The 24,318-nt window shown below is 53.1% G+C and overlaps 1 protein-coding gene across 4 annotated transcripts in view; it reads right to left on the bottom strand.

Annotated features, from left to right (window-relative positions):
* Nucleotides 1-503: 503 nt before the first annotated feature.
* The window catches only part of RPS6KA1 (ribosomal protein S6 kinase A1), a 27,048-nt gene continuing 3,233 nt past the window's right edge, over nucleotides 504-24,318 (bottom strand). For 3 of the 4 annotated variants that reach the window (XM_077775888.1, XM_077775887.1, XM_077775886.1), the window contains exons 3-21: nucleotides 24,247-24,318; nucleotides 22,451-22,531; nucleotides 22,178-22,257; nucleotides 20,786-20,892; nucleotides 20,030-20,067; nucleotides 19,532-19,674; nucleotides 19,052-19,122; nucleotides 18,648-18,736; nucleotides 17,612-17,676; nucleotides 17,252-17,354; nucleotides 15,680-15,810; nucleotides 14,575-14,700; nucleotides 14,261-14,350; nucleotides 13,709-13,867; nucleotides 3,753-3,914; nucleotides 3,429-3,505; nucleotides 3,034-3,151; nucleotides 1,770-1,907; nucleotides 504-1,465 (exon numbers count right to left, since the gene is read on the bottom strand). In XM_077775888.1, coding sequence (XP_077632014.1) covers nucleotides 1,343-1,465; nucleotides 1,770-1,907; nucleotides 3,034-3,151; nucleotides 3,429-3,505; nucleotides 3,753-3,914; nucleotides 13,709-13,867; nucleotides 14,261-14,350; nucleotides 14,575-14,700; nucleotides 15,680-15,810; nucleotides 17,252-17,354; nucleotides 17,612-17,676; nucleotides 18,648-18,736; nucleotides 19,052-19,122; nucleotides 19,532-19,674; nucleotides 20,030-20,067; nucleotides 20,786-20,892; nucleotides 22,178-22,257; nucleotides 22,451-22,531; nucleotides 24,247-24,318 — 1,973 coding nt within the window. In that variant the 3' untranslated portion in view covers nucleotides 504-1,342. The remainder of the gene's footprint in view (nucleotides 1,466-1,769; nucleotides 1,908-3,033; nucleotides 3,152-3,428; nucleotides 3,506-3,752; nucleotides 3,915-13,708; nucleotides 13,868-14,260; nucleotides 14,351-14,574; nucleotides 14,701-15,679; nucleotides 15,811-17,251; nucleotides 17,355-17,611; nucleotides 17,677-18,647; nucleotides 18,737-19,051; nucleotides 19,123-19,531; nucleotides 19,675-20,029; nucleotides 20,068-20,785; nucleotides 20,893-22,177; nucleotides 22,258-22,450; nucleotides 22,532-24,246) is intronic. The other variant, XM_077775885.1, reaches the window with a different exon arrangement.

Below are 24,318 nucleotides of genomic sequence, written 5' to 3' on the forward strand. Positions count from 1 at the left end.
CAGAGAGGTCTTCTTGACCATGCCATCTGGCATCCCAATTTAATTCCGCATACGCCTTATCCATAGCTGACCTCAGTTTGTCCATTTCCCCCATTAGGAGGAAAGACCCATGAAAACAACGAATGACCTCATTTTCTACCTGGTTCACCAGGATCTGGAGCAGGGCCAAGGGCTCAGAAAATACTTGTGGAGAAAATGTCATTCTCCTCTCTGAGGCTGTATAAATGGAGATAATAATAGAACAGCATTTACCTCACCACATTAAGATTAAGCGAAATATACATGTAAGACCCAGGCACAGTGCCTGACATTTGGTCACCGGTGGCTAATAATACCATCACTATTATTAATACCATAATGGAGCCCCCCAGTGGGAGTCCCACCTGCTCTCCAAGTGACCTGAGTTCTAGGCAGCTGGGCTCACTGGCCGTGGTCCGTTGTTGCCACAACGTCCTCAACACACAGAGGACACAGTCAGGGATGAAAAGTGGACGCAAGTGTGCTTCAACTCAACTGCAAGTTTATTAGAAAGGCCATGGACAGATGAACCCTGAGTTACCAGCTGAGGAAGCAATGAAAAAGAGCCCCCTCCTCTCCTGGCCGGCCCCACAGGCCTCCTGGGAACTCCGTCCCGTAGCAGACGCCAACCTAAGTCAGCCAAAAAGTGCTTTCTGGATCCTCCTCCTGGGGCTGCCCAATCTCGCTGCAGGGAACCCAATGGCGGGGCCGGTGTAGATGCTGGTGCCTGGAGCTGGGAGCCACGGAGTCTTGGTCCTCTCTTCTGGCAGGAAGAGGTTTAGACCCTCCCCACCCCCAGCAGAACAGAACGGAAAAGGAGCTGACTGCAGACAGAGCAGGTTCTGCTAAACAGCCAAGGCCTTTGGAAGGAGGTGCTGGACTGGAGGTATGTGCAGATGGTTACAGATGGCCAGTCGCGGGGTTCCCCAGGGTAGGATGTCAAAGCTCTAAGGAGTCTCAGCCACAGAGAGCCCTAGTACGACTCAGTGCCCCTCCTGGGGCCGCACTGGCTATTTCTGCTCCCAGAAAGGCAAATGGGTCTTGTAAAAATCCATGGCACCTGATGCCATTTCTCCCTTAAAAAAATGTGTAAGAGTTTGTACAGTGAACTGATTCCAACCAGCAGAGCATGAGCCGAGGAGTCCATCCCGGGGAAGGAGAAGGCACTTCTCACACCCTCAGTGGGGGTGATCCGGGCTGGCTGCTTCCTGGGTCGCTCGGGGGCTCGGCTTCCTCTGGCCCCGCAACGCAGGCCTGCTCCCTCTGGGAAGTATGCTGCCTCCATCGAGCTAGCACCGCCCCGCGGCCTGGACGTCCCAGCCACTCACAGGGTGGTGGACGGAAGTTTCCGCACCCGCCGCTGGGCCAGGATAGAGGTCTCGATGGGCTTCAGCTGGGGGGTGGGCTTGGAGCTGTTGAGTGCCGAGTACGTAGCTGCCATGGCTCCCTGGGAGAGAAGGTGGGAAGTCAGGTCACAAGGGGGGGCTGTAGAGGTGGGAGGGGGGACATGTGNCAGCCATCTCTTAATTCAGCCTTGCTGTTCCTTCATGGTCATGAGTCCCGCCTCCTCTGTCAGACAGGAGGCTTCAGAGGTCAGAGGCTGTGGCCCCCAGAGCTGACACTCTTGCATATTAGCCTGGGGCTCCCTGAGGACAGATAGATCTGACATCTCCTGACTATGCCACCCGGGTTCTCACCCATGGAACCGTGGCCTGGAGCCCCAGGCACCCAGCAGCCCAGAGTGGTCGTACCTTCACCAGCTGCAGGTCTTGATGGGACAGCTGGCTCTGGGGGAGCTTGTCTTTCTGGGTGACCCATGGGTGCTGCAGCACCTGCTTCGCTGTGAGGCGCTGGTGGGGGTCCACATGCAGCATCTTGGACACCAGGTCCTGGGGGCACAGCAGACAATAAGGCTGATGGGAGGGGCTGGCGGGGAGCACAGGCTGTGTCCCACGGATGAGAAACGGGCAAGGCGACCATCTGCCACCGTCTCCTGCCTGCACCCTTACACGGGCCCCTGCGATCCCTGTTCCAGATCATTCCAAGGCCTCCCCAAGCAGATGCCCTTCTTTGGGACTTCTTCCTGGAAGTCCTTCCTTTCCTCTCTCTTTCACCTTCTAGAAGCCATGCGGGAAAGTGGGGAGAACCTACGATTGGGACCAGGCAGACTCCGGTTCAAAACTTGACTCCTCTGGGGCACCTGGGTGGCTTAGTCGGTTAAGCGTCCGACTTTCGCTTAGGTCATGATCTCGTGGTTCGTGGGTTCGAGCCCCGCGTCGGGCTCTGTGCTGACTGCCAGCTCAGAGCCTGGAGCCTGTTTCAGAGTCTGTGTCTCCCTCTCTCTCTGACCCTCCCCTGCTCACGCTGTCTCTCTCTCTCTCCTAGAAATAAATAAAAATATTTAAAAAACAAAACAAAACAAAACTTGACTCCTCTGCTGATCAATTGAGTATCCTGGGCAAATTACTTCAACTCTCTGAGCCTCAGTTTCCCCTCTGAGAAAGAGAGGTAACAATATCTGCTTTATAAGGCTGATGTGAGGTACTATTTATTAAGGGTTCAACCCATTGTCTGGCACAGAGGCTCCCCTAACTGGAAACTTGCTAATACTGAGAGCTCAAGTGTTCCTTCCTCTGAGAAGGCCTCTGTGCTTGATGCGGTCAGTAGCTCTGCTCCAAGCCTTTAATGCCTGGGGGAGGACCTGCCTTTCCCTGCTGCCTGGATCTCTCCACACACCAAGTTCCCACAAGGCAGGGGCTGCAATTACGCAGCCTTCTCTCCCTCACAGGGTTCAGGACATGGGAAGGGCCGGTGACAATCACCAGGTTGTCCTAACAAGGTAAGAAGGCAGTCCGCCTGGGAATCTTCCACTTGGAGAAATATAGCAACAGGGATTTACGGAACATTCCACTTGGAGAAACCAGGTTGCAGGCCATCTGTTCATGAACTGCTAGAAAATCCTAGGACGGGACCCCCCCCTCCCCATCCCAAATGAGCTGGGCCTCGCAGACTTACCTTGGCTGTCTCTGAAACTGTGTTCCAATTTCCCCCACTTAGGGTGAACTTCCCACTGCCGATCCGGGTCAGGATTTCCTCTGGTGTGTCACTGGGTCCGTTGGCAAATGGAGTGTATCTGGAGAAAAGTCCACCCAGTTTGGGTATAGCCTCGGGCCTCCATCCTGGGGCTGGGGGTGGGAGGCGGAACTGTCTCCTCCCCACCCCCCACCCCCAGCCTGGGTATTCCCCAGGGCAGTAACTTCCCCCTCCAGGCGAGGCTCCCAAAGGCAGGCCTACATCCGTGTCTTCAGACCTTCCTGAGGCAGGGCTGAGCCTCTCCCATCAGACAACCCTGGCCTGTGCACGAGGGCTGGAGGAAGGGGCTGGGGGGGACGGGGGAAGGGGACACTCACCCCGCCAGCATGGTATAGAGCAGAATGCCCAGGCTCCAGATGTCACAGCCTTCATCGTAGCCCTGGCGTTTCAGCACCTAGCAGCAAGGCAGGGGAGGGGGCTAAGACTGAGGGGCCGTGGCAAGTGGCCCCATACACTTGTGTGCTACTCCCCAAAGGGTTAGGACAAGGATCCCAACCACGGGCTGAGCTGGCTCCTCTCTTGGTACCTACGCCAAGACCGTACACGCTAGAATCCGGCGAGCGTAGGGCCTCTGTGAAGGGCACAAGGCTTCCTGCGCCAGGACCCCTCACTCTCGCCGGTGGGGAGGCTGGAGCACTCACCTCGGGTGCCACAAAGTTGGCAGTGTAGCAAGGCGTCATGAGGAGGCCATTCTCGGCCCGCAGCTGCTTGGCAAAGCCAAAGTCACAGATGCGCAGGCACTCGGGGTTCCCAGACTCGTCCACGTACAGGATGTTGCTGGGCTTCAGGTCCCTATGAACAACCTAGGGGCAGAGGGTCCGGTCAGTTCTCGATGTGGATGGGCTGCTAGCGGCCCAGGTCAACTGCCAGGGAGGGGAGAGCTGAGAGTTAGGAAGATGGGCCCAGAAAGGGACAGAAGGACCCAGAATTTGAAAGGAAGGGAAGGGCCTGAAATGGGGCCCTGAGTGCTGCTGGTACTGCCGACTTGAATTTCACGTCAGTGTCTGGGAGGCAGCCCTAATTTCACCTGTCCACACCCGAACTCTCCTTACTTCTCCCTTTAAATCTGCTCTTCACAGTTTTTCCTAAAGGCAACTCCATCGATATTTCCCATCGCTTGGGTCAAAATTCTGAGTCATTCTCAATCCCTCTTTTTTTTCTTATATTCCTCAGTCAAGGCCTCAGTAAACTCTGCTGTCTCTACCATTAAAATATATCCAGAGCTGAGCCACTTCTCAACCGTCTACCGGCAGCAGTGCCCCCAACCGGGGACGCTCTCACCCCTCCCTGGGATTACAGCAACCACCTCCTAACTGGCCTGCCTCCTGCAGTCGGTTCTAAATACAGCAGCCACAGTGAGCCCGTTAACTGTAAGTCGGATCGAGTCATTCTGGCTGCAACCCCTCTGAGGTTTCCGGACTTAAGAGGCAAACTCCTTGTGAGTTTGCAAACTCCTGGCCTAAGTAGCCACACCAGATCTTTCTCCTGCCCCTCACCCACATCTCTTGCACTCTGCTGTCCTCTAAGCACCCTCCTCCTTGTACAGTCAGCATCAGCCACACCAGCCTCTTTGCACATCCTTCAACATGCCAAGCGCATTCCTGCCTCAGGGCCTTTGCACTTACTGTTTCAGCTTTTAGGAACATTCTTCCCTCAGGCACCTGCCTTGCTTATTCTCTTGTTTCTTTCAGGTCTCAGCTCAAATGTTACCTTATCGCAGTGAGGCCTTCCCTGGACCATTCCATATAACACAGCAATTGCCAACCAGTACTCCTTACTCTCCTCACCCTGCTTTCTTTTTATCCATAGCATTTACCACCAGTTGACATAATATTTATTTAATTGTTCTTCTGAATCTGCCCTCTGGAATATAAGTTCCATGAGTGGTTTGCTCACTGTTTTATCTCAACATTTAGAATAGTTCCTAGCACACGGGTGGATTTCAATGAGTACCTATAAGTGGATGAATGATACTTACTTCTTCTTCTTTTTTTTTTTTACTTTTTCTTAATGCTTTTTTTTTTTTAATGCTTTGTTTATTTCTGAGAGAGAGAAACAGCGTGAGCAGGGGAGGGTCAGAGAGAGAGGGAGATACAGAATCTGAAGCAGGCTCCAGGCTCTGAGCTAGCTGTCAGCAAAGAGCCCGACACAGGGCTCGAACCCATGAACCATGAGATCATGACCTGAGCTGAAGTCAGATGCTTAACCGACTGAGCCACCCAGGTGCCCCTCTTAATGCTTATTTTTGAGAGAGAGAGTGAGCAGGGGAGGAGCAGAGAGAGAGAAGGAGACACAGAATCTGAAGCAGGCTCCAGGCTCCAAGCTGTCAGCACAGAACCCCACAAACCCACAAACCATGAGATCATGACCTGAGCTGAAGTCAGATGTTCAACCGACTAAGCCACCCAGAAGCCTCAAATGACACTTACTTCTGAGGCCTGAAGCAAATGACTCCTCTGGCTCCCACCTGGTCCTCTGTAATCTGAGGGGGCTGAACCACTCCACTTTTCATCCTCCTCCCTCCCTCGGTATGATTCTATGTATAGCCACTCCTCTATTACCTAGTTATTGACCACTCCCAGATCACTGACCCTAGCCCAGAATGTTCCTGAGTCCAGGCTCGCATGACTGCAAATCAGATAGAAACCACTGAATGTTCCACAGACCTTCAAACCCAACACATCTCAGACTAAACTTGGTCTTACTCTCATGCTCCTTCTCCCATAAGCTAACAGGGCATTGTCAAAAACCTTCGATGGCTCCCTACTGCCTACAAGATAAAGCCCCAGTCCCCTTCCTGGTGTGGGAGGCTCAGCTAGCCCTTTTAGCCTCACCGTCCACCACGTCTCCTCAAGAGTCCTGAGCGCAGGCCAGAGGAGGCTCCTTCAAGCACAAATAACCATACCTATCTATGCAACGCCTGCCTACCTCCTGCACCCAGCAGGGAGCGTGTGCCAAGTGAACTTTGTGCAATGAATAAACAAATTACACCTCTGAAACACGCAGAGATCTTGAGGGTTACATTAGTGGACTCTCACAGATCAGCTGGCTTGATGAGGCGATCCTGTCACAGTCTCACTTGAGCCCCAAGCCCTCTGGCAGGTGCCTGTGGGGGCGGGTAGGCTGGAGGGTGGACATGGCCCAGGGCAGTCCACCTCAACAGAGGGAACGGCGCTAGATGCGGAAGAGAGCGCCACACAGGTGGGTGGTCCCAGCAATGCGCTGCGCAGTGTATCCAAACCCACAGGAAGCCCCTTCCTGGGCAGTGCCTGCCCAGCTCCTAGGGCTCTCCTTCCTAATACAATTCTATGACCCTGAAGACAAGGCCAGACCTCAAGGATGTAGATTCTCTTCCCTGCGGAGGGCCCCAGACAAGCCTCCCAGAGGTCAGGGGGGCTCGGCTTGGCTGAGGACACTGACTCCCCTGTACAAATGATTTTCCTGGTTTACAAAGCACTTCCCTGACCTTGATCTCATGAGGGCTGCCGGTTACACCTACGTAAGTGGGCAGGGCAGGGGCTGCCGGCTTCTATTTTACAGAGAAGGAAACCGGGGTTATGAGAAGAAACTTGACTTCATTGTGTATGTAAGAAGCAGAAGTGAGACTTGAACCTGGTTCTGACCTTCATTCCACAGCCTTTTCAGTTCGGTGTGACACAGATGACACTTTGGGGAAATAGGGATAGCAAAGCTTTTGATCTTTATTCTGCTCTAACACAACACAGAGAAACAACTCACTCCTGAAGGTGACCGTGGCTCACGATGGCAGGTAGCCCCACTGGTGACTCTGCTATCTGTTCCCCAGGTGTATGTGTAGTGGAATGGGTAGCAAATACTCGCATCTCTCTGCACCAGAAAGCACAATAGGCTGGACAAGCAATGAGTGAAGCCAGGCTGGGAGGGAGCTATGCCAACCAGTCTAAAGGGGCACCTGTTACTTACTCTGGCTGACAGTCACCCACGTAGCAACTCAGCCCACAGGTTTCAAAAGCAGCCAAACTACCCAAATCAGCCAAACCTTAAACAATAAGCCACCCCACATCTTGCAGGGCAGACAAAATATGCATGCGGGTCAGATGCAGCCACTGAGTAATAGGCTGTGGTCTCTGGCAGAGTTGTGATTTCAGTCAGGCCGGAGTGTGGATCCTGGCTTTTTACCGGCAATAGCTGTGTGACCTTGGGCATGTCACGTAACCTCTCTGGTCTTCAGTTTTCTCACCTGGGAAATGGGATTGGTAACAGCGCTGAGGCAGGAGTATGAGTTGTGTACCAGGACTATTTAGCACAGGGCTTGGGAAATGACAGCTGCTATCATAGTAACACCAGCACTCCTTGGGCTGAATGCGCCCCCCCACCCCCTCGCCCCATGCCGGAGGTTAAGATGCAGTGAGTGCCTGTTAAAAAGCACTTATAGATTATAGGCACCTAGATGGCTCAGTCAGTTAAGCGTCAGACTTCGGCTCAGGTCATGATCTCACGGTCTGTGAGTTTGAGCCCTGCATCAGGCTCTGTGCTGACAGCTCAGAGCCTGGAGCCTGCTTTGGATTCTGTGTCTCCCTCTCTCTCTGACCCTCCCCTGTCATACTCTGTCTCTCTCTCTCTCAAAAATAAGAATATTAAAAAAGATTTTTTTTTTTTTAAAAAGAAGCCCTTACAGTTTAGAGGACAAGAACAGGATAGAGGAAGCCAGATTAGCTGTGAGACTTTTACTCACTTCCAGAGCCTCAGTTCCCTCACGTATAACGTGGGCATAGCAACAATACCCACTTCCGACCGCTTATCGGAACAGCGAAGTGAGTTGACCTGTAAGGGGCTTAGACGTGTGTGGCCTGTGGGAAGTGCTGTGAAATGCTGGCTACCCCGGCAGCAGCCACACCTTTGTCTTCATTGCCATCACCGGAGGACGTGCATTTAGGTGCCTCAGACCGGCCACAGAAGAAAGAAAAAAGTTTTTCTGTGTAAATCATCTGGTTAAACAAAGAAGCCAAAGTGTGACTCCCTACTGAGTTCTCAAACAGGCTGCCCTGGGCACACTGGGGCTCGTTTGGAGACAACAGGAGGGAAGCTAGGCTCAAGAGGGCTCCATATGATAAACAAAGAACTCTTGCAAAATAAGATGAAAAAGGCAGACAACCCGATTTTTAAAAACAAACATCACACACTGACAGGCAGGTCACGAAAGAGGCTGCCCAAATGGCAAGAAGTCCACAGAGAGGTGCTCAACTTCCCTGGCCATCAGAGAGAGGCGATTTCAAACCACCCTGGGGCGCCTGGGAGGCTTAGTCCGTTAAGCGTCTGACTTCGGCTCAGGTCATCATCTCACAGCTCCTGGACTCAAGCCCCACATCGGGCTCTGGGCTGACAGCTCAGAGCCTGGAGCCTGCTTTGGATTCTGTGTCTCTCTCTCTGCCCCTCCTCCGCTCATACTCTGTCTCTCTCTTCTTCAAAAATAAACATTAAAAAAATGTTTTTTCATTAAAAAAATAAAACCACTATGAGAAAGGACTCCATATCTACCAGAATGGCTAGATTAAAATGACGCAAAAGCTCAAGTGTCAGCAAGCCCCAAGACTCCCGTGCGGTCTGGAGGGGTGTAAGCTGGCAGAACAGCTTTGGAGAACTGTTTGGCATCACCCACTAAGGATGAACACACACACACACACACACACACACACACACATACACACAGGTCCACTGCCAGGGGCACACACAGCATTAAAACCCACATGTTGCAAACATGTCACAGCAGTGTTATTTGTCAGAATCAAAAACTGGTTAACAACCCAACGTCCATTAGCAGAAATTACTCAGCCATGAGGATGTATGAACTGTAGCCACACAGCACCATGGATGAATCCCAGAGAGCACGTGGCATGGCAGGGGCCACGTATAACAGAGTATGTTGATGTACGATTCAAAGACAGGCAAAACCAGGCTAAGCTATTAGCTGTTAGCTTAGAATAGTTGTCCTTGGGGGGCGGGGCAGGGACTGGAAGGGGTTCTTGATCTGGGTGCTGGCTATCTGGGAGTATTCACTTTCTGAAAATTTACTGACTTGTACATTATGATTTGTGTTTATATAATACTTCACCATAAAGATAACATTAAAACAAATAGAAGGTCCCAGTGGACCCTGCTCCCAGTCACTCCCTTCCCATCCCCCTTATGAGGTTCCTAGCTTCTCGACCACAGACGCTGCCAATTCATAATTAGCCCAAAGAATCTCCCTCCAAATACCTCAGTGAGAGTTTCCCATTTCCTCATCATCTCCCCTGGCATTTGGAAAGGGTCAGAAACTTTATTTTTAAAAAAGTGTTTTGTTTTTTTTTAACATTTATTCATTTTTGAGAGATGGAGAGAGACAGAGCATGAATGGAAGGGCAGAGAGAGAGAGGGGGACACAGAATCTGAAGCAGGCTCCAGGGTCTGAGCTGTCAGCCCAGAGTCCGATGTGGGGTTTGAACTCACGAACCGTGAGATCATGACCTGAGCTGAAACCAGACGCTTAACCGACTGAGACACCCAGGTGCCTCTAAAACGGCCAGACATTTTAGAGACCCAAGGACTTGTGGCTTTGGGAAACAGACAACTTTCTCCCATCACAGTGCCACCAAGTGGCTGTCTGCACTTGGAACTTTTATGTCCCTAGTAGAGGGGGCAGTTCTTACTCTAGAAAGTCCTTCCTTGCTCTGACCTTTAAGTGACCCACTGGAAACTCACTGCTTTGGCTCTGTTGTCTAAATCTTCTTGAGGGGTAACTTTAACGAACACTCACTTGAGAACAAAGAGGGGAAAGGAAATATTTACTATGTGACCTGACATATTTAAATATTAGCCTATTTGCACTGGCCATTTCAAAAACCAAAACCACTTCAAACGTGTCTATTAAAATGGTATATGTGGTAATCAAATTGAGGCTCTGGTTCTTTTTTGTACAAAAGAATTCCCCCAAATGAATTAGACAGAATCAGACGCTGCCATTTTTGCAAACCCTCCTGAAACGAGAATTCAGGCAAAGATCCTGAAAGGATGAAGTCATTGCCTGAAAGGCTGGGGAGGGTGAGCAGAGCGCGCCATCCGGCCCGCGCACTGCCTGCTACCAGTGCACCCATCCCTAGACTCTCACCGCCTGAAGGGACTCTTACCGCCATGACAATGACTAAGGGGGCACGGGGACACTGGGCTTGGGGAGCTGATGTCATACGAAGTACACTGCACCTCCCATGAAGTGGTGTTTTGTTGTTTTTTAAAAATGTTTACTTAATTTGGGGGGGAGGGTGGTGGGGAGGGGCAGACTGAGAGGGAGAGAGAGAGAATCCCACGCGGGCTCCATGCTATCAGCTCAGAGCCCGACCCAGAGCTTGATCTCATGAACCCTGAGATCATGACCTGAGCCGGAATCAAGAGTCAGTGCTTAGCCGACTGAGCCACCCAGGCGCCCCCCATCAAGTGTTTTCTAACTCCCTGCTCCCAAAAAGAAGTTGAAGCAGAATATAGTTAAGACTTTAGAAATACAGGCACCAGAGAAACAACTAAAATGGTGCCATAAGAACGCACACACATTCAGAAAGTGGGGCATTTCCGTAGCACAGAAAAGGGGGTGGGGGCGCCTGGGTGGCTCAGTCGATTAAGTGTCTGACTCTTGGTTTTGGCTCAGGTCAGGATCTCACTGTTCGTGAGTTCGAGTCCCACATTGGGCTCTGTGTGGAGTCTGCTTGGGATTCCCTGTCTCCTCTCTCTCTGCCCCTCCCCCCCCAAAACACATAAATAAAACATTCCACCAAAAAAAAAAAAAGGGGGAGGTTTTACTATGGAGGTTATGTGGATGTACACACTAAACAAAAAACTCATCAGATTATACACTTAAGATCTACTGTATGCAAATTGTATCTCAGTATTTTTTATTTTTTGAGAAGGGGGAGAGGGTACACATGTGTGAGCTGGAGGAAAGGGGCAGAAAGAGGGAGAGGATCTTTTTTTTTTTAAGTTTATTTATTTATTTTGAGAGAGAGACAGAGAGATGAGCAGGAGGGGGCAGAGAGAGAGGGAGAGAGAAAGAATACCAAGCAAGCTCTACACTCAGTGCAGAGCCAGGCACAGGGCTTGAACTCATGAACCATGAGACCATGACCTGAGCTGAAATCAAGAGTCAGGTGCTCAACCAACTGAGCCACCCAGATGCCCCTGAGAGACAGAGAGAATCTTAAGCAGGTTCCATGCTCAGTGCAGAGCCCAATGTGAGGTTCGATCCAACAACCCTGGGCTCATGAGCTGAAATCAAGAGTTTGAAGCTCAGCCGACTGAGCCACCCAGGTGCCCCTTATCTCAGTTTTTGAAAAGTGACTTAGGGATTTAACAAGTGACTGAAAGTGAAGTCCTGCAGAGACTGGGATTCCAATAGACTGATGGCAAAAAGACTTTCTGAAAGTACAACAGGGAAATGCATCTATTAAACGAGTACCATGTGAACACAAGGAATTGTTAATTCTGTTAGTTGTTATGAAAGAATGTGTGTTATAGAATCACAGAGAACAATAAGATTACGTGAGGTCTGAGATATGCTAAGATACCTTAGGGGTGGGCGTGATCCCAGGGTTGTGAGATGGAGCTCCACCTCGGGCCCCACCACGCTGAGCGTGAAGCCTGCTTGGGATTCTCTCTCTCCCTCTGCCCCTCCCCCACTCACGCTATTTCTCGCTCTCACTCTCTGTATATATAAAACACTTTAGGGGCGCCTGGGTGGCTTAGTTGGTTAAGCATCCGACTTTCGCTTGGGTCATGATCTCGCGGTTCGTGGGTTCAAGCCCCGCGTCGGGCTCTGTGCTGACTGCCAGCTCAGAGCCTGGAGCCTGTTTCAGTCTGTGACTCCCTCTCTCTCTGACCCTCCCCTGCTCATGCTGTCTCTCTCTCTCTCCTAGAAATAAATAAAACATTAAAAAAAAACATTAAAAAAATAAAAATAAAACACTTTAATTATAAGTATTTATGGGTCAAGTGTCATAATATCTGCAATGCTTCTCAACTGCACCCATAAAAATATATATTTATATAGAGAGATAAGGGTATAGAGATAGAGACAAAGACAGAAAGAGAGAGAGCAAGAAAGCAAATGTGGCACACTGCAAAGGTTTGGTGAATGTAGAAGGGAAATCGTTTTCATTGTAGGATTCTTTGAACTTTTCTATAGATTTAAATGTTTTCCTCAGTAAAAAGCTGGGAGAGATACTTCAGCAACAACAAAAAAGAAAGGGGGGTCAGAAGAAAGGAAGGAAGGAAGGAAAGAAGGAAGGAAAAAATGGAGGAAGAAAAGAGAAGGAAAGAAAGAGAGGGAAGAAGGGAGATAAAAATCTCAACAATTCTTTAATCTGGGCCATGGGTGTCTGGAGGTTCATTATACTTTTCTCATAGCTTCGCATATGTTTAAAATTTTTGATAATAAAAAGTTAATTTTAAAAAAAGGCATAGCAGGGGCACCTGGGTGGCTCAGTGGGTTAAACTTACGACTTTGGCTCAGGTCATGCTCTCACGGTTCATGGGTTCGAGCCCCACATCAGGCTCTGTGCTGACAGCTCAGAGCCTGGAGCCTGCTTCAGATTCTGTGTCTCCCCTCTCTCTCTCTGCCCCTCCCCTGCTCGTGCTCTGTCTGTCTGTCTCTCAAAAATACATAAATGTTTAAAAAAAAAAAAAGGCACAGCAATGATCTGGCCTTATTTCCCCAGATGTTTGTGCAGCATTTTCCATGGGGCTGCCCTGGTCCCCAGTGCCTTCCGGGGCAGCACCTTGCTTCAGCCTGCGTCCACCCTGCGAGGTGGCAGCTCTTGCTATCACGAGTGTGCAGACGAGGAAGCAGCTCAGAGGTGAGAGGCCCTCCCGACCATCTACACAGGATGTGGACACAGGCAGTCGGATTCTTGACCCCCACACTGACTGGAAGTGTCCCAAAACATCACCTCGTCCAGAGAGAAATGCGTGCTAACTCTGTTTCCAGCTTCTATACACCATAGGAAACTTTCTACCTTCATCCGATGCAATGATAAAGGCCACATCCTATCATTCAGACAAACGCTCTTCCATAGCACCTGCTGTGTTTCCAGAAACATCTACTCCTGCATCCACTTCCTCTGTCCTAGCAGCTGACCCCACAACCAGACTGACCTCCCTGCTGACCCTGCTGCTTCCCAACTCAAAAACCCACTCCCTCTCTGCAGCCCCCCAAACGCATTCCTCAGGGTGACCTTCGGCAAGTGACCTCACGTCTCTGAGCCTTGGTCTTCTTACCTGTAAAGTGGGGCCAATAACAGCACCTACCTCATAGGGTTGTGAAAATCGGTTGAGATAACATAAGGAAAGAGCTTGGCACGGTGCCTGGCACACAGTGAGCACCGTGTAAACGTTCCTTTTCACAATCGGGCCTCGTCTCTCCCTCTTTCCCTTCCTCATATCCGTCTACTCACCCACCCTCCATCCCTGGTCCCCCCTTGTCTGGCTGGTTGAAGACCGCTGCTGCCTGCACCAGCCCATGGTTCATGCACTCTACTGATGGTATGACCCTTGGCCGCCCGTCATCTGCACCGGGCGCCCCCTACCCCAGACTCACCCCCTGGGAGTGCAGGTACTCCACGGTTTTGCTGATGGTGTGCAGGACAAAGCTGGCCTCCCGCTCCGAGAAGAATTTCTGCCTCAGGATCTTGTCCAGCAGCTCCCCACCCCGCATCAGCTCTGTCACCAGGTACACGTGCTTGCCATCATCGTACACCTGTTACAGACCTCAGCGTCAGGTCCCTCCCCTCCGTGCCAGGACTGGGCCCCTTGGTGACCCATTCCCTGGGCCAGGAAAGAATAACATAGGCCTCGGACGTGTGTTCAGCTCTGTGCACCCGTGGTCCTGGAAGGGCCTTTGCCTATCTGGGCCTCTGTCCTCTCCCTAGACAGGAGGATATTGACACTGGTCCCCTGAGGGTCAGGGAAGCTGTCAGAGATGCCTGAGTCTGAAGTGGAGGGCCTGGGGGTGCAGCCAGACCCAAGGCACAAAGATCCCTCCCCTCCCGTGAGCAGAGGAAAATCAGAAGTCAGAGGAATGACAGTCCTGAGCCAGATCCCAGAGTTGAGTCCCCAGCCCCCACTTCAGTCTCAAGGACGCCCCACTCACATCTTTCAGAGTGATGATGTTGGGGTGCTGCCCATACCGCAGAAGAATCTCTATCTCCTCTGAGGGATCCCGCTTGCTCTTGTCGATGACCTAAGGAAGGGGGGTATGTAGGTGATATCAGGGAGACAGTCTCCAGAGTCCCTCCCTGTCACGGAGCCCACAACTGCAGTGTTTGGGGGTCTTAGCTGCACACTTTTCACCCCCCACAGAGCCTAAAGCACCAACACTCTCCCAACCCCCTGCCAAAGGACCGAGGCTCCAGTGGCTCCCCCCAGGCCCAGCAGCCTGGGCTGCGACCTGGTCGAGAGGCCCACCTTGACAGCGTACTCCATGTTGGTGGCCTTATGGACACAGCGCTTGCACACGGAGTAGGAGCCCACACCGATCGTCTCCTTTACCACGTAGCCATCGCTAAAAACCAGGTTCTTCCCATGGAGTTGCTGCAAAAGACAAATGGGTGGGGCTGCCCCTCTGCTCTAGAACACAGGGGTCGTCCCCCAGTACCTACGGCCTTGGCTTCGGGGCCTCAGTTTTCTACTGTGTATGGGCATGCTCACTGGCTCTTGCACATGGAGAGGTCTGCGGCTCTGAGAAAGCTGGGAAGGCCTGAGGGACACAGGAGCCCTGAGCTGGCTCCCAGCTCTGCCACGTCCTGTGAATGTGGGCAGGTTGCCTCCCCCTTCTGGGCTGTCACAACCCACCTCTGGACACGTCTTAAAGTTCTGAGACATTAACAACAGCAAAGGCTTTCATGGTGTTTGGCGTGCAGCAAGCACTGCTCTCAGCACTTTTTGGCAGGTGACGCCATCCCTTATGACAGCCCTGATTTACGCCTGTCGTCCTCATATCTGGTCTGGTGTAATATTTGCCCCAGACAAAAATGTCCCAGGTATAGACTAAATTACACAGTCACCTTCATTTTACACACGCAACAACCTAATGGAGAAAAGTCCTATCATCACTCCCATTTACAGATGAGGCAACTGAGGCACTGGGAAGGTAAGGGTCTCACCCAAAGCCCCTTAACCATGGAAGCTCCAAACCCAGGCAATGAGCTCCAGAGTCTACACTCAGGCCTCTCAATTCTAAATTTCCCACGGCGCTGGGAAAGTGTACCAATGGGGGGCAAGTGTAAGAAAAAAATGAGCCCTCTGCCACCAATCCGGGTCAGGGATCCGAGAGCCACCCCACAGCACCACCACCCTGGGCGCCACCTTGCATTTATCTGTCTAGGCTCCACAAAGTCCCCGGCTTTGTGCCAGGAAACATATATCCCTGTTTTACACACGGAGAATGTGTGGCCCAAGGAGGTTTGGAGTGGGCTACACGGTAGCAATCGGGGTTCGAACTCCAGAGCCTGTGTTCTCAGGTGTTCTGCCTTTGTGGCTTCAGGGTCGAAAAGACGACTGCCCCCCTCACCTGTACCACTGAGTGCAGTGGGGCCTGCGTGGGCCGAGGCTTGCCATCATCCTCCATCAGGCCGGTGGCCACGAAGCTGAAGCCGCGGAACAGCTGATGGGCGCCTGCGCTGGGTGGGATGCCTGGGGAGTCTGCAGGGGTGGGAGGGGGATGTGACCCTGAGAAGGCGTCCTTCACCCCGAGGCAGCCCAGAAAAGGGAGACCGTGGGGCTTCCAGGCCCGCCCTCGGCAGCTTGCTGTGGAGGGGGCTTGGACAGGCGCCTCCTGCCAGGCCTCAGTTAGCCCATCTGCTCGTGTGTGTTTAGACCAGTCCAGCCCTGACACTCGAGAAACATAAAAGACACCCCACAATGGGCATTCGGCCCAGGCCAAGACACTTCATCCCTTTCTGGAGGCCTCCCCCTTTGTTTTGCTGCCTCAGGTCTGCCCCTTCAGGTCCATCTTCTGCATAGGCAGCGGGAGGGATGGTCCCAACTGCAAATCTACCCCCTGCCGGAACACTTCAAGTGCTCCTCTCTGCCCTCAGAGGAAAGCCCACTTCCTCAGCCTGGCAACCGAGGCCCTTGTGATCTCAGCCTCCTCTCTTACCACTCTCCAGCTCAGCCCCACCAGGCTTCCCAGAGCCTTAAAGGAGACTCTGAGCCACCGCACATGCTGTTCCTCTGACCAAGTACTCCACTGCTTGTCCATCCTTCAAGGCCCCGTGGGCACACCCTCACTGAGAAGCCTTGCCTGAGGCTTCTCCTCCAGCTCCTCACCTCTATGAGCTGCACTTGCCACACCGCCCAGCAGGGTTTTCACGCCTCTCCCCCAACCACAGTCAGCCCTATGAGGCAGGGCAATCCCACATGGCTGATCAAGGGCACTGGCAGGAACCAGGTACGTACTGGTCAGATAAGTGAATAAAGATGAGACCAATTGCTTGGCGAAGTGCCAAGCTCCCTGTCATCAGAGATGTGCAAGCCACAGGGAGAAGAGCAGCCCCTCTGCTAAAACTCATCCATCCGGGAAGCCTTCCAGAACTAACACTAACCCCTGATATCTCACCAAAATACTGGGGTTTACCAAACTCCCTCCCAGAAAGCCCCCTCTTTGGCTTCTTGTAATAACGCCAGGAACTGAGTGGGTCTGTGACCGAGCCCAGGTTCTAGATGAATACACTGAGGTCCAGTGATCAGAGCAGCCAAAGGCAATTCCCACACTTGCCCCTGACCTGTGGGCGCTGTCACCTCTGCTCTGCCAGACTGTCTCCACCTCATGTTTTTGCTGGGTCAGATTCTTTAGCCCTGACGTGAGTGTGAGCCTGATGTGTTTGGTCTTCCCAGTGGGCTGGAAGATGCCCGGGGCAGGGGGCCTGACTTTTCTATTGTGGCCTTAACCACCCACTCCCCCCACCCCCTCACCCACATACAAAGAGACCCATACAGCCCTGGAGTGGGAGAGTCAGGAAGAATGAAATGGGGACAAAGAGTCAGAGACCCACCCTCCGGTCCACCCACACACCTGGGCCTACTAGCCCGACCACCCTAAATCCCAAGGGGCCCTGGACTCCCTGCTTCCCCAGCCCAAGACCTTTGGGTGTGCGGGACGTGAACTCAGTGTCGAAGTAGAAGGTGTCATCAGGTTGTGCCACGGCTGGCTTGAAGGGTGGCTTGATCTCACGACGGTACAGCTTCTGCAAGGGGGGTGGGCACTCGTCACCACAGCCCACCCCTAGCCGCCCGCCAGGAGCCTCATGCGGGAGAAGATGATTGGCCTGGAGCACAGGCTATACAGACAGGAACATAATTGCTTGCCCTTGGGAGGCCGGCCCTTGCTTCCAAGGCCAGGCTGTCACCCTCTGCTCCACATCTAAAGCCCTCATTGGTAGAAGCCCCCTCCCACCACAGGTGGAGGCCTGACCGGGGCTCTGGGGTGGACGGACACACTCACATTCCAGTCAATGGTAGAGTAGAAGACGTGACGCTTGATTTCCTCTGCCCCATCAGGGCCGGAGCCTGAAAGAGCCCAGATGAGGCGTCTGCCCCTGGATGGTCCAACCCCCAGACACCCACCATGTCTGCTGAGTGACCTCACCATCATCTGGGACCAGTGGCCACAGCTGTCTACTAGGAGCAGGGGGGACAAAAGGCTTTTCCCACCCCAAATCCACCCAGCCATCGCCCCAAAGGCCTACTGCCTGCTTGGCATTCTCCACTTTCTGGAGACCCTTATGATCAAGCTCTGATGTTCTTATGGAAGAAGAAAGGCCCAGAGAGGTCAGGCAACTTGTCCGAGGCCACACAGAACAGAGATCAGGCTTATTCTGACATCTGCAGCGGGCCCCCATCTCCCTCCCAACCCAGGCCTCATCTCGATCGCTTTGGTCCCATGGCCCTTCTTAGCCACCAGGCAGGCTCTCACTCCATTTGACCCCAGGGACCTGAACTGGACCTTACAAAGCAGGTCATGGTCCAGATGAACCCAGGACCCAAGGAGCCAAGACATCCTGGACGGCTACTCCACACCAGGCATGTTCATTCATCTCCCGTGGAGACAAGGACCCAGAGCCCCGGGAGGTGAAGTCAACTGCCTTGGGTCACTTAGCTCATAAATGGCACTCACTCAACAAATATTTATGGAGGGACAACTGTGTGCGGGACAGTGAGGACCTGCCGTGGGGACACGATTGGGACCTGAGCCTTCTGACTCCTGAGCTCATGCTTCCTCTGGTGCCAGCAGCCTTGGCGGAGCTGTGTGGGGGCCTCTGTCCTTGTCCCCAGGGGGAGAGGGGATGACTCAGTTCCTGCCTTCCCCCTACACACAGGTCACCCCCCGCCCCAAACACCGCACATGGAGCCAGAAAGCAGGGTGGCCGGCGGCATTGTCTGCCCACACAAAGGACAACGGCCCCTTTCAGCCCTAGATGTGACTCTGCGGCCTAGGCTGCAGCTGTACCCCGCTCCCCTCCCGAGCTGGGGCTGCTTACCGAGCCGGTTGGCAGGATTCCGCTTGAACAGGGCCCGCAGGAGGCTCTGGGCTTCCGTGCTCAGAAACTGGGGCATGCCTAGCTTCGCCCTAAAACAGCCCCCGGGTCTCATCAGGGCTGAGCCCGCCCCAGAGGCCTGTCTCCCCTCCCCACTCTGTCCAGGTCTAATCTCCAGCCCAATCCAGACAAACCATCCACTAACTCACCTCCCAAAGACTTCAGGGATTCCCTGCCCACAGGCCCTGGTGGATGAAAAGGGGGCCCTAGAAAGCATAATGCTTAACCCAGAGGAGGGTCTCATTGATGGGGACATCTGAGGCAGGCACAGGGTATTATTCTGGCCTCCAAACTGGGGCCAGGCATGAGGGGAGACCCTGAGGTGTCAGGGCAGGGCTGGTGCTTACTTTAGAATCAGTGTCATGGTCTCTTTCCGGTCCTTCCCCTGGAAGGGCAGGGAGCCTGTCAGCATCTCAAACTGCAAAAGACAAGGGTCTGTTAGGCCCTGGTCTCCATGTCCCATGTCCCCCACCTCCTCCCACGCAAACCACTCAGCTCTACTCCCAGGCTTCTTGCTGGCCTGTGGCAGGTCCACCTGGATCAAGAATTGTGACTGTCTCTGGTTCCTTTGTCAACCAGAACATCAAAAGCAGTACTAGGGAGCTGAGGCTGAGGAGAGGCCCAATCCTGGGCCGGGGGCAGACCAGGTGGGGCCAAGCCTGGAATCCTCCCAAGGAAGGAAACTGCAGCTGGGTGGAAGTTGAGGCAGCTTGGCTGGGAGAAGACAGGAGGAAGTCTTAGGGACCATCAACCCTCTCACTGTTCAGATGGGAAAACTGAGGCCTGAGAGATGGGCTGAATGCTTTTCCCCCTGTCTGACCACTCACCATCAACACCCCATAGGACCACCAGTCTGCACTGTGGGTGTGGCCCTGGCGGTTGACAACCTCGGGGGCCATGTATTCCACCGTCCCGCAGAAAGAATAGGCTTTCTTCTCATGGTCAATGGCCTCCTTGCTCAGGCCAAAATCTGTAGCAAGGAGGGCAAGAGGACACATCTTTAGGAACCCCCCCCCCCACCTTCCTCGCTGCCAACCCCCGCACACCCAAGCCCCTTGCCCACAGGCTCGAGGGCATCACTCCCATGATACTCAGGAGGGAGCCAAGACCCAGAGAGGTTAGGTTAGGTGACGCTCAAGGTTACACAGTGCAGGGCTGGGGTTCACACCCAGGCCATCCCAAGTCTAGGGTCTGGGCTTCTGCCCACCTCCGAGTGCCTGGCATAGCCTCTTAGGAAGAACGGCCCCCTATCGCTCAGCCCAGGCCCATCAAAAGCCCATCCTGACCTCCCCTGGGAATTGAGGGGGCGGGTGCCTTCCACTCACCAGTGAGTTTGATGTGGCCCTCCTCATCCAGAAGGATGCTGTAATGAAGAGATGGGAGTTGGGGCCCCTCAGCTGTGGCCCCTTGGGTTCTGGTGACACCATGGGGCTGTGGGGGCTGGGCCCAGCCCAGAGAAGGTGGTCCACCCAGAGCCATCCGATGAGCGGTGGAACAGGGTGGTGGCGGTGCCGTGCAGATGTGTTCCCTGCCTTCTTTGCTAGTCCTCGGAACAACTGGATGAGGTAGGTGCTATCATGGCCCTATCTAAACAACGAGGACACTAAAGCTCAGGGAAGTTAGGTAACTCCCCACAGAGCTAAAAGGTGATGGAGACAAGATTTGAATTCAGGTCTGCCTAATTCTAACACCACATCTCATTCCAGCCCAGCACCTGCCCCTGGCTGTCAAATCACCATCTGAGGATATTTAGATCTTAAGGAAAATTCTAGAGAGGACCATATCAAAGAATGACCTTCAGGGGTGGCATCTCAGACATCCCACGGGATTAGCCAAAAACAATGTAGGTAACATACCTGCAAGGAGGTGCCTAGCCCTTTGAACGGCAGCATTGGTAATCGGGCAGACCCCTGAGGGGAGCCTGCTGCTGCCATCACTCCGTCCCACCCACCTATCCACGGGGCAGCCCCACAGAGGGAGACTTTGTTGGGAAGAGTCACACCCACCCCTGTCAGGAGAGACCCTGAGGCCTGCCTCTGCCCCCGCTAGGGAGGCTGGGCCGGAGCTGGGGCTTCGCTCACTTTTCAGGCTTGAGGTCTCGGTAAATGATGCCCAGGCTGTGCAGGTGGTCCAGGCCCAAAGCCAGCTCGGCCAGGTAGAACTTCACGTCCTCCTCTGTGAACATCACCTATGAGGGGCAGGGGCGGATGTCAGCAGCGACTGCCTCTTCCTCAGGAGCTAGGGCACTGCTGCTTCCTGGGGCCGAGGGGCCACCTTGGGGAGGACCCTCAGACACCCCAGTGTCACACACCATTCTCTGTATAAAGGGGTGTGAGGGACACCCGGGTGGCTCAGTCAGTTGAGTGTCTGACTTTGGCTCAGGCCATGATCTCGCAGTTCAGGGGTTTGAGCCTTGCGTCGGGCTCTGTGCTGACAGCTCTGAGCCTGAAGCCTGCTTCGGATTCTGTGTGTGTGTCTCTCTCTCTGCCCTTCCCCCACTCACTCACACTCTGTCTCTCTCTCTCAAAAATAAACATTAAACATTTTTTTAAAAAATTAAAAAAATATATAAAGGGGTTTGAAGTATGAAATGACTAACATACAAGTCACTCATTGTGGGATTGTTTGGACACAGCAAAAGGGTTGAGCAGAAGACTCGTATAAACCGTCTCTCCCACGTGTAATGGAGTGCTATGCAGCCATGAACTAGAACAAGAATCTTCCACGTTCTGATGTGGATCCATCTCCATGATCTACTATCTTGAACAAGGCAAGGTACGGAACGGACATACAGATTAGCACTTTTTATGTAAGGAAATGGGAGTTGGAATTCAGAACAAGTACCACAATGGGTATATTACCAAACGTGAAGCGCTTAAACAAGAAATCAGTGAAAGTGTTGACCTATGGAAGGGTCTTTTCAACCATGTAAATTTTCTTTTCTTTTCAATCATGTAAATGTATTACCTATTCAAACATTAAAATAACATTTAAAAAATTTTTTTAAAGTTTGTTCCTCTTTTAAAGTTTGACTTGTATTAACGGTCCCATTTTTATATCTGGCTCAAATTCTTTTATGTCAGTTAAAATCCTTTGGGTTATTATGGGACATAATATTAAAATACCTAGGTTTCTGGGTGGATTTAAGCTTCTTCCCATCCTCACAGCCCTGCCCAGGGCAGCCTTGGAAGAATGGAGGAGGAGAGAAGAAAGACTCCTTAGCTCTTGGGAACCAGGGAGGCGTTAGATCTCCCCTCACCCATCCTGGGAGAAACTAAGGCTTTGCCAGGCTGTATGCTCTGTCCCAGTGTGACACTGGGTGTCAGTTCCTGGGCCAGGGACTGCTAGGCAGGCTTGGGAGGTCCCAGGTCCAAGCCACACTGGACACGTTCTTCACAGGGCTCTGGGATGCAAAGCCTCGTTGACCCTCCAGCTCCATCCCAGGGCCCTGTGGCAGCGGAGTGTCAGCTCACCTCTTTAGAGAGCCGTGTGAAGAGGTCCCCGCCACGCAGGAAGTCCAGAATAAGATAGAGCTTTCCCTCAGTCTGGAAGGCTGGGGAGAGGGGAAAAGGCAACGGTGGAGCCAGCTGGGCCCTGGGCCCTGCCCCTTTATCCTAAGCTCCCTTGGCCTGCTGGGGGTGGGGGGCAACATACGGGGAAGGCAGTAGCCCATAGGCAAGGGCAAAGGCTGGCAGGCGGGGTGCGAACTCAAGTAGGCCGGGAACTCAAGTGGACTGCGGTCTCACCATAGTGTAGCTTCACCACAAACGGGTGGTTCACGTCAGCGAGGATGTCTCTCTCCATCTTGGTCCGAACGCGGTCACGCACTGGCCCGAGGAGAGAGACAGTCACTAACAGTCTAGCCCTGCCCCCTAAACAGTCAGCCCCAAGCCCTGCCTAAGAAGGGCTCTCTTTTCCACGAGTTCCTCACTTCTCAGCGCCCAGCACATCCTCTCGCCCCACCTCCCACCACATGCCAGCAAAGGCCATTCAATGCGGCCCCTCTGAGCAACCTGTCCTGTCCTGTGTGCCTTTAGCCTTTTCCCCTGAGGCTCCCCCTGGGATGCCGTCACCAGATCCCTCCTCACCTGGCACAATAATCCCCAATTCCAGTCTGGGGGGGATGGAGAGAACAGGCACCTGGGAGCTGCTTAGGGAGAGTTCTTGGGCCTAAAATTCAGACTCATGAGTCTGAGCAGGCACTCCCACCTACTCTTTTTTTAAGAATGAAGGTCCCTAGGCATCCTGACTACCAGCAGGTTCTTCTTTGACTCAGCTTAGGCCTCATCTCCTCCAGGAAGTCTTCCTTAAACTGCCAAGCTAAATTAGGGCCCTCTCTCCTATAGGGCTTGTGCTTGCTCTTCCAGGGCAAGCTCCTTTTTACCCTCTATTTTACTTTTTTCGTTTCCCTCACCAGGTGGGTCATGGACCGTGTTGGAGTTAACTATTCCTGCCACTGTTTGCCAAATACACCTTACATTTTTACACGTTTGCTCAGGCCAGTGGCTCCTCCTTCCTGGGGAACCCTTCCTCTACTGTTTTCAGGCTGGAGAACTCCTGATCCTTCAAGGCGCAGCTCACGTGGCTGCTCCTTACGTGAGCCTCCTCGCTGTGAGGCTGCACCCCACTCTCCACTTCTTGCTCACGGCACCAACCGTGCCATACTGCAGGGTCGACGCAGCCACTCCCGCCCCAGCCTGGGAGACCTTCACAGCAGTGACCAAGTCTGTCATCCTTCTCCCTCATGGTTCCCATCACCCCTCCTGGGGAATGAGTTCTACCCCTACCAGCCTGGCCTTACAGCACCCCACCGACAGTCCTTTATGGGCCACATGACCCCTAAAGTCCCTGAGGCCAACACTTCTGATCCTCCCTACCTCCCCTCAGCCAGGGCCTACTCTACCTGGTCAGTGGCTGTACTGGTTCCCAGGCCAAAGGGTCGTTGCCCAGCCCAGAGTCCGCTACTAACCACAGTGAGCCCCTTTGTGAGCTGTGGAATTCTAGATCTGGCCTTGGGCTCCCTTCTGAACCTCCCTGCTGTCCATCTCTGGGGCCCTGCCTCAACTCAGTCTCTACTGCCTGCCCTAGCTGCCCGCCTGGACTTCCTGCTTCTTCCCTCACGCCTTTCTGCACCCTGAAGGTCCCTCAGACTCTTCAAGCATCGTGAAGCAACTCTGCCCAAGTGACCTCAGTATCAGCTGTGTGAAGGCCCCTGCCACAAGCATACTGCGCTCACCCCCGGCTCCTTCCAGACCTTCACCTTCAGCTATGGTAATTGGTGGCTGGTTTAGGGGGAGAGGGGAGGGGAAGGATGAGGTTATTTCCCAGAAGTCTTTTCTTCGAAATGGACCGTGTCTTTGCCATGAAATGGGAGAGGGAGTAGGCGGTGGCTGAGGACAGGCGTGTTTCTCTACCTTCAGCCTAGGTACTCCTGGAGATAGAGCTATCTCCTCCATCAGACCCAACACCTTTGAGAGCTGCGCCATCTCCCTCAACCCTGTGCCCGGCCCGGGCTCTGCCTGGGGAGGTGACCTCCACTCACCTTTCAGCGTTGCCTTCTTTAGTACCTTCATGGCATACAGGTGCCCACTGTCAGGTCGGGTGATCTTCCGCA

The sequence above is a fragment of the Crocuta crocuta genome, unplaced genomic scaffold, assembly GCF_008692635.1.
Source record: "Crocuta crocuta isolate KB4526 unplaced genomic scaffold, BGI_CrCroc_1.0 scaffold127, whole genome shotgun sequence".
In the NCBI taxonomy this organism is placed as follows: Eukaryota; Metazoa; Chordata; class Mammalia; order Carnivora; family Hyaenidae; genus Crocuta; species Crocuta crocuta.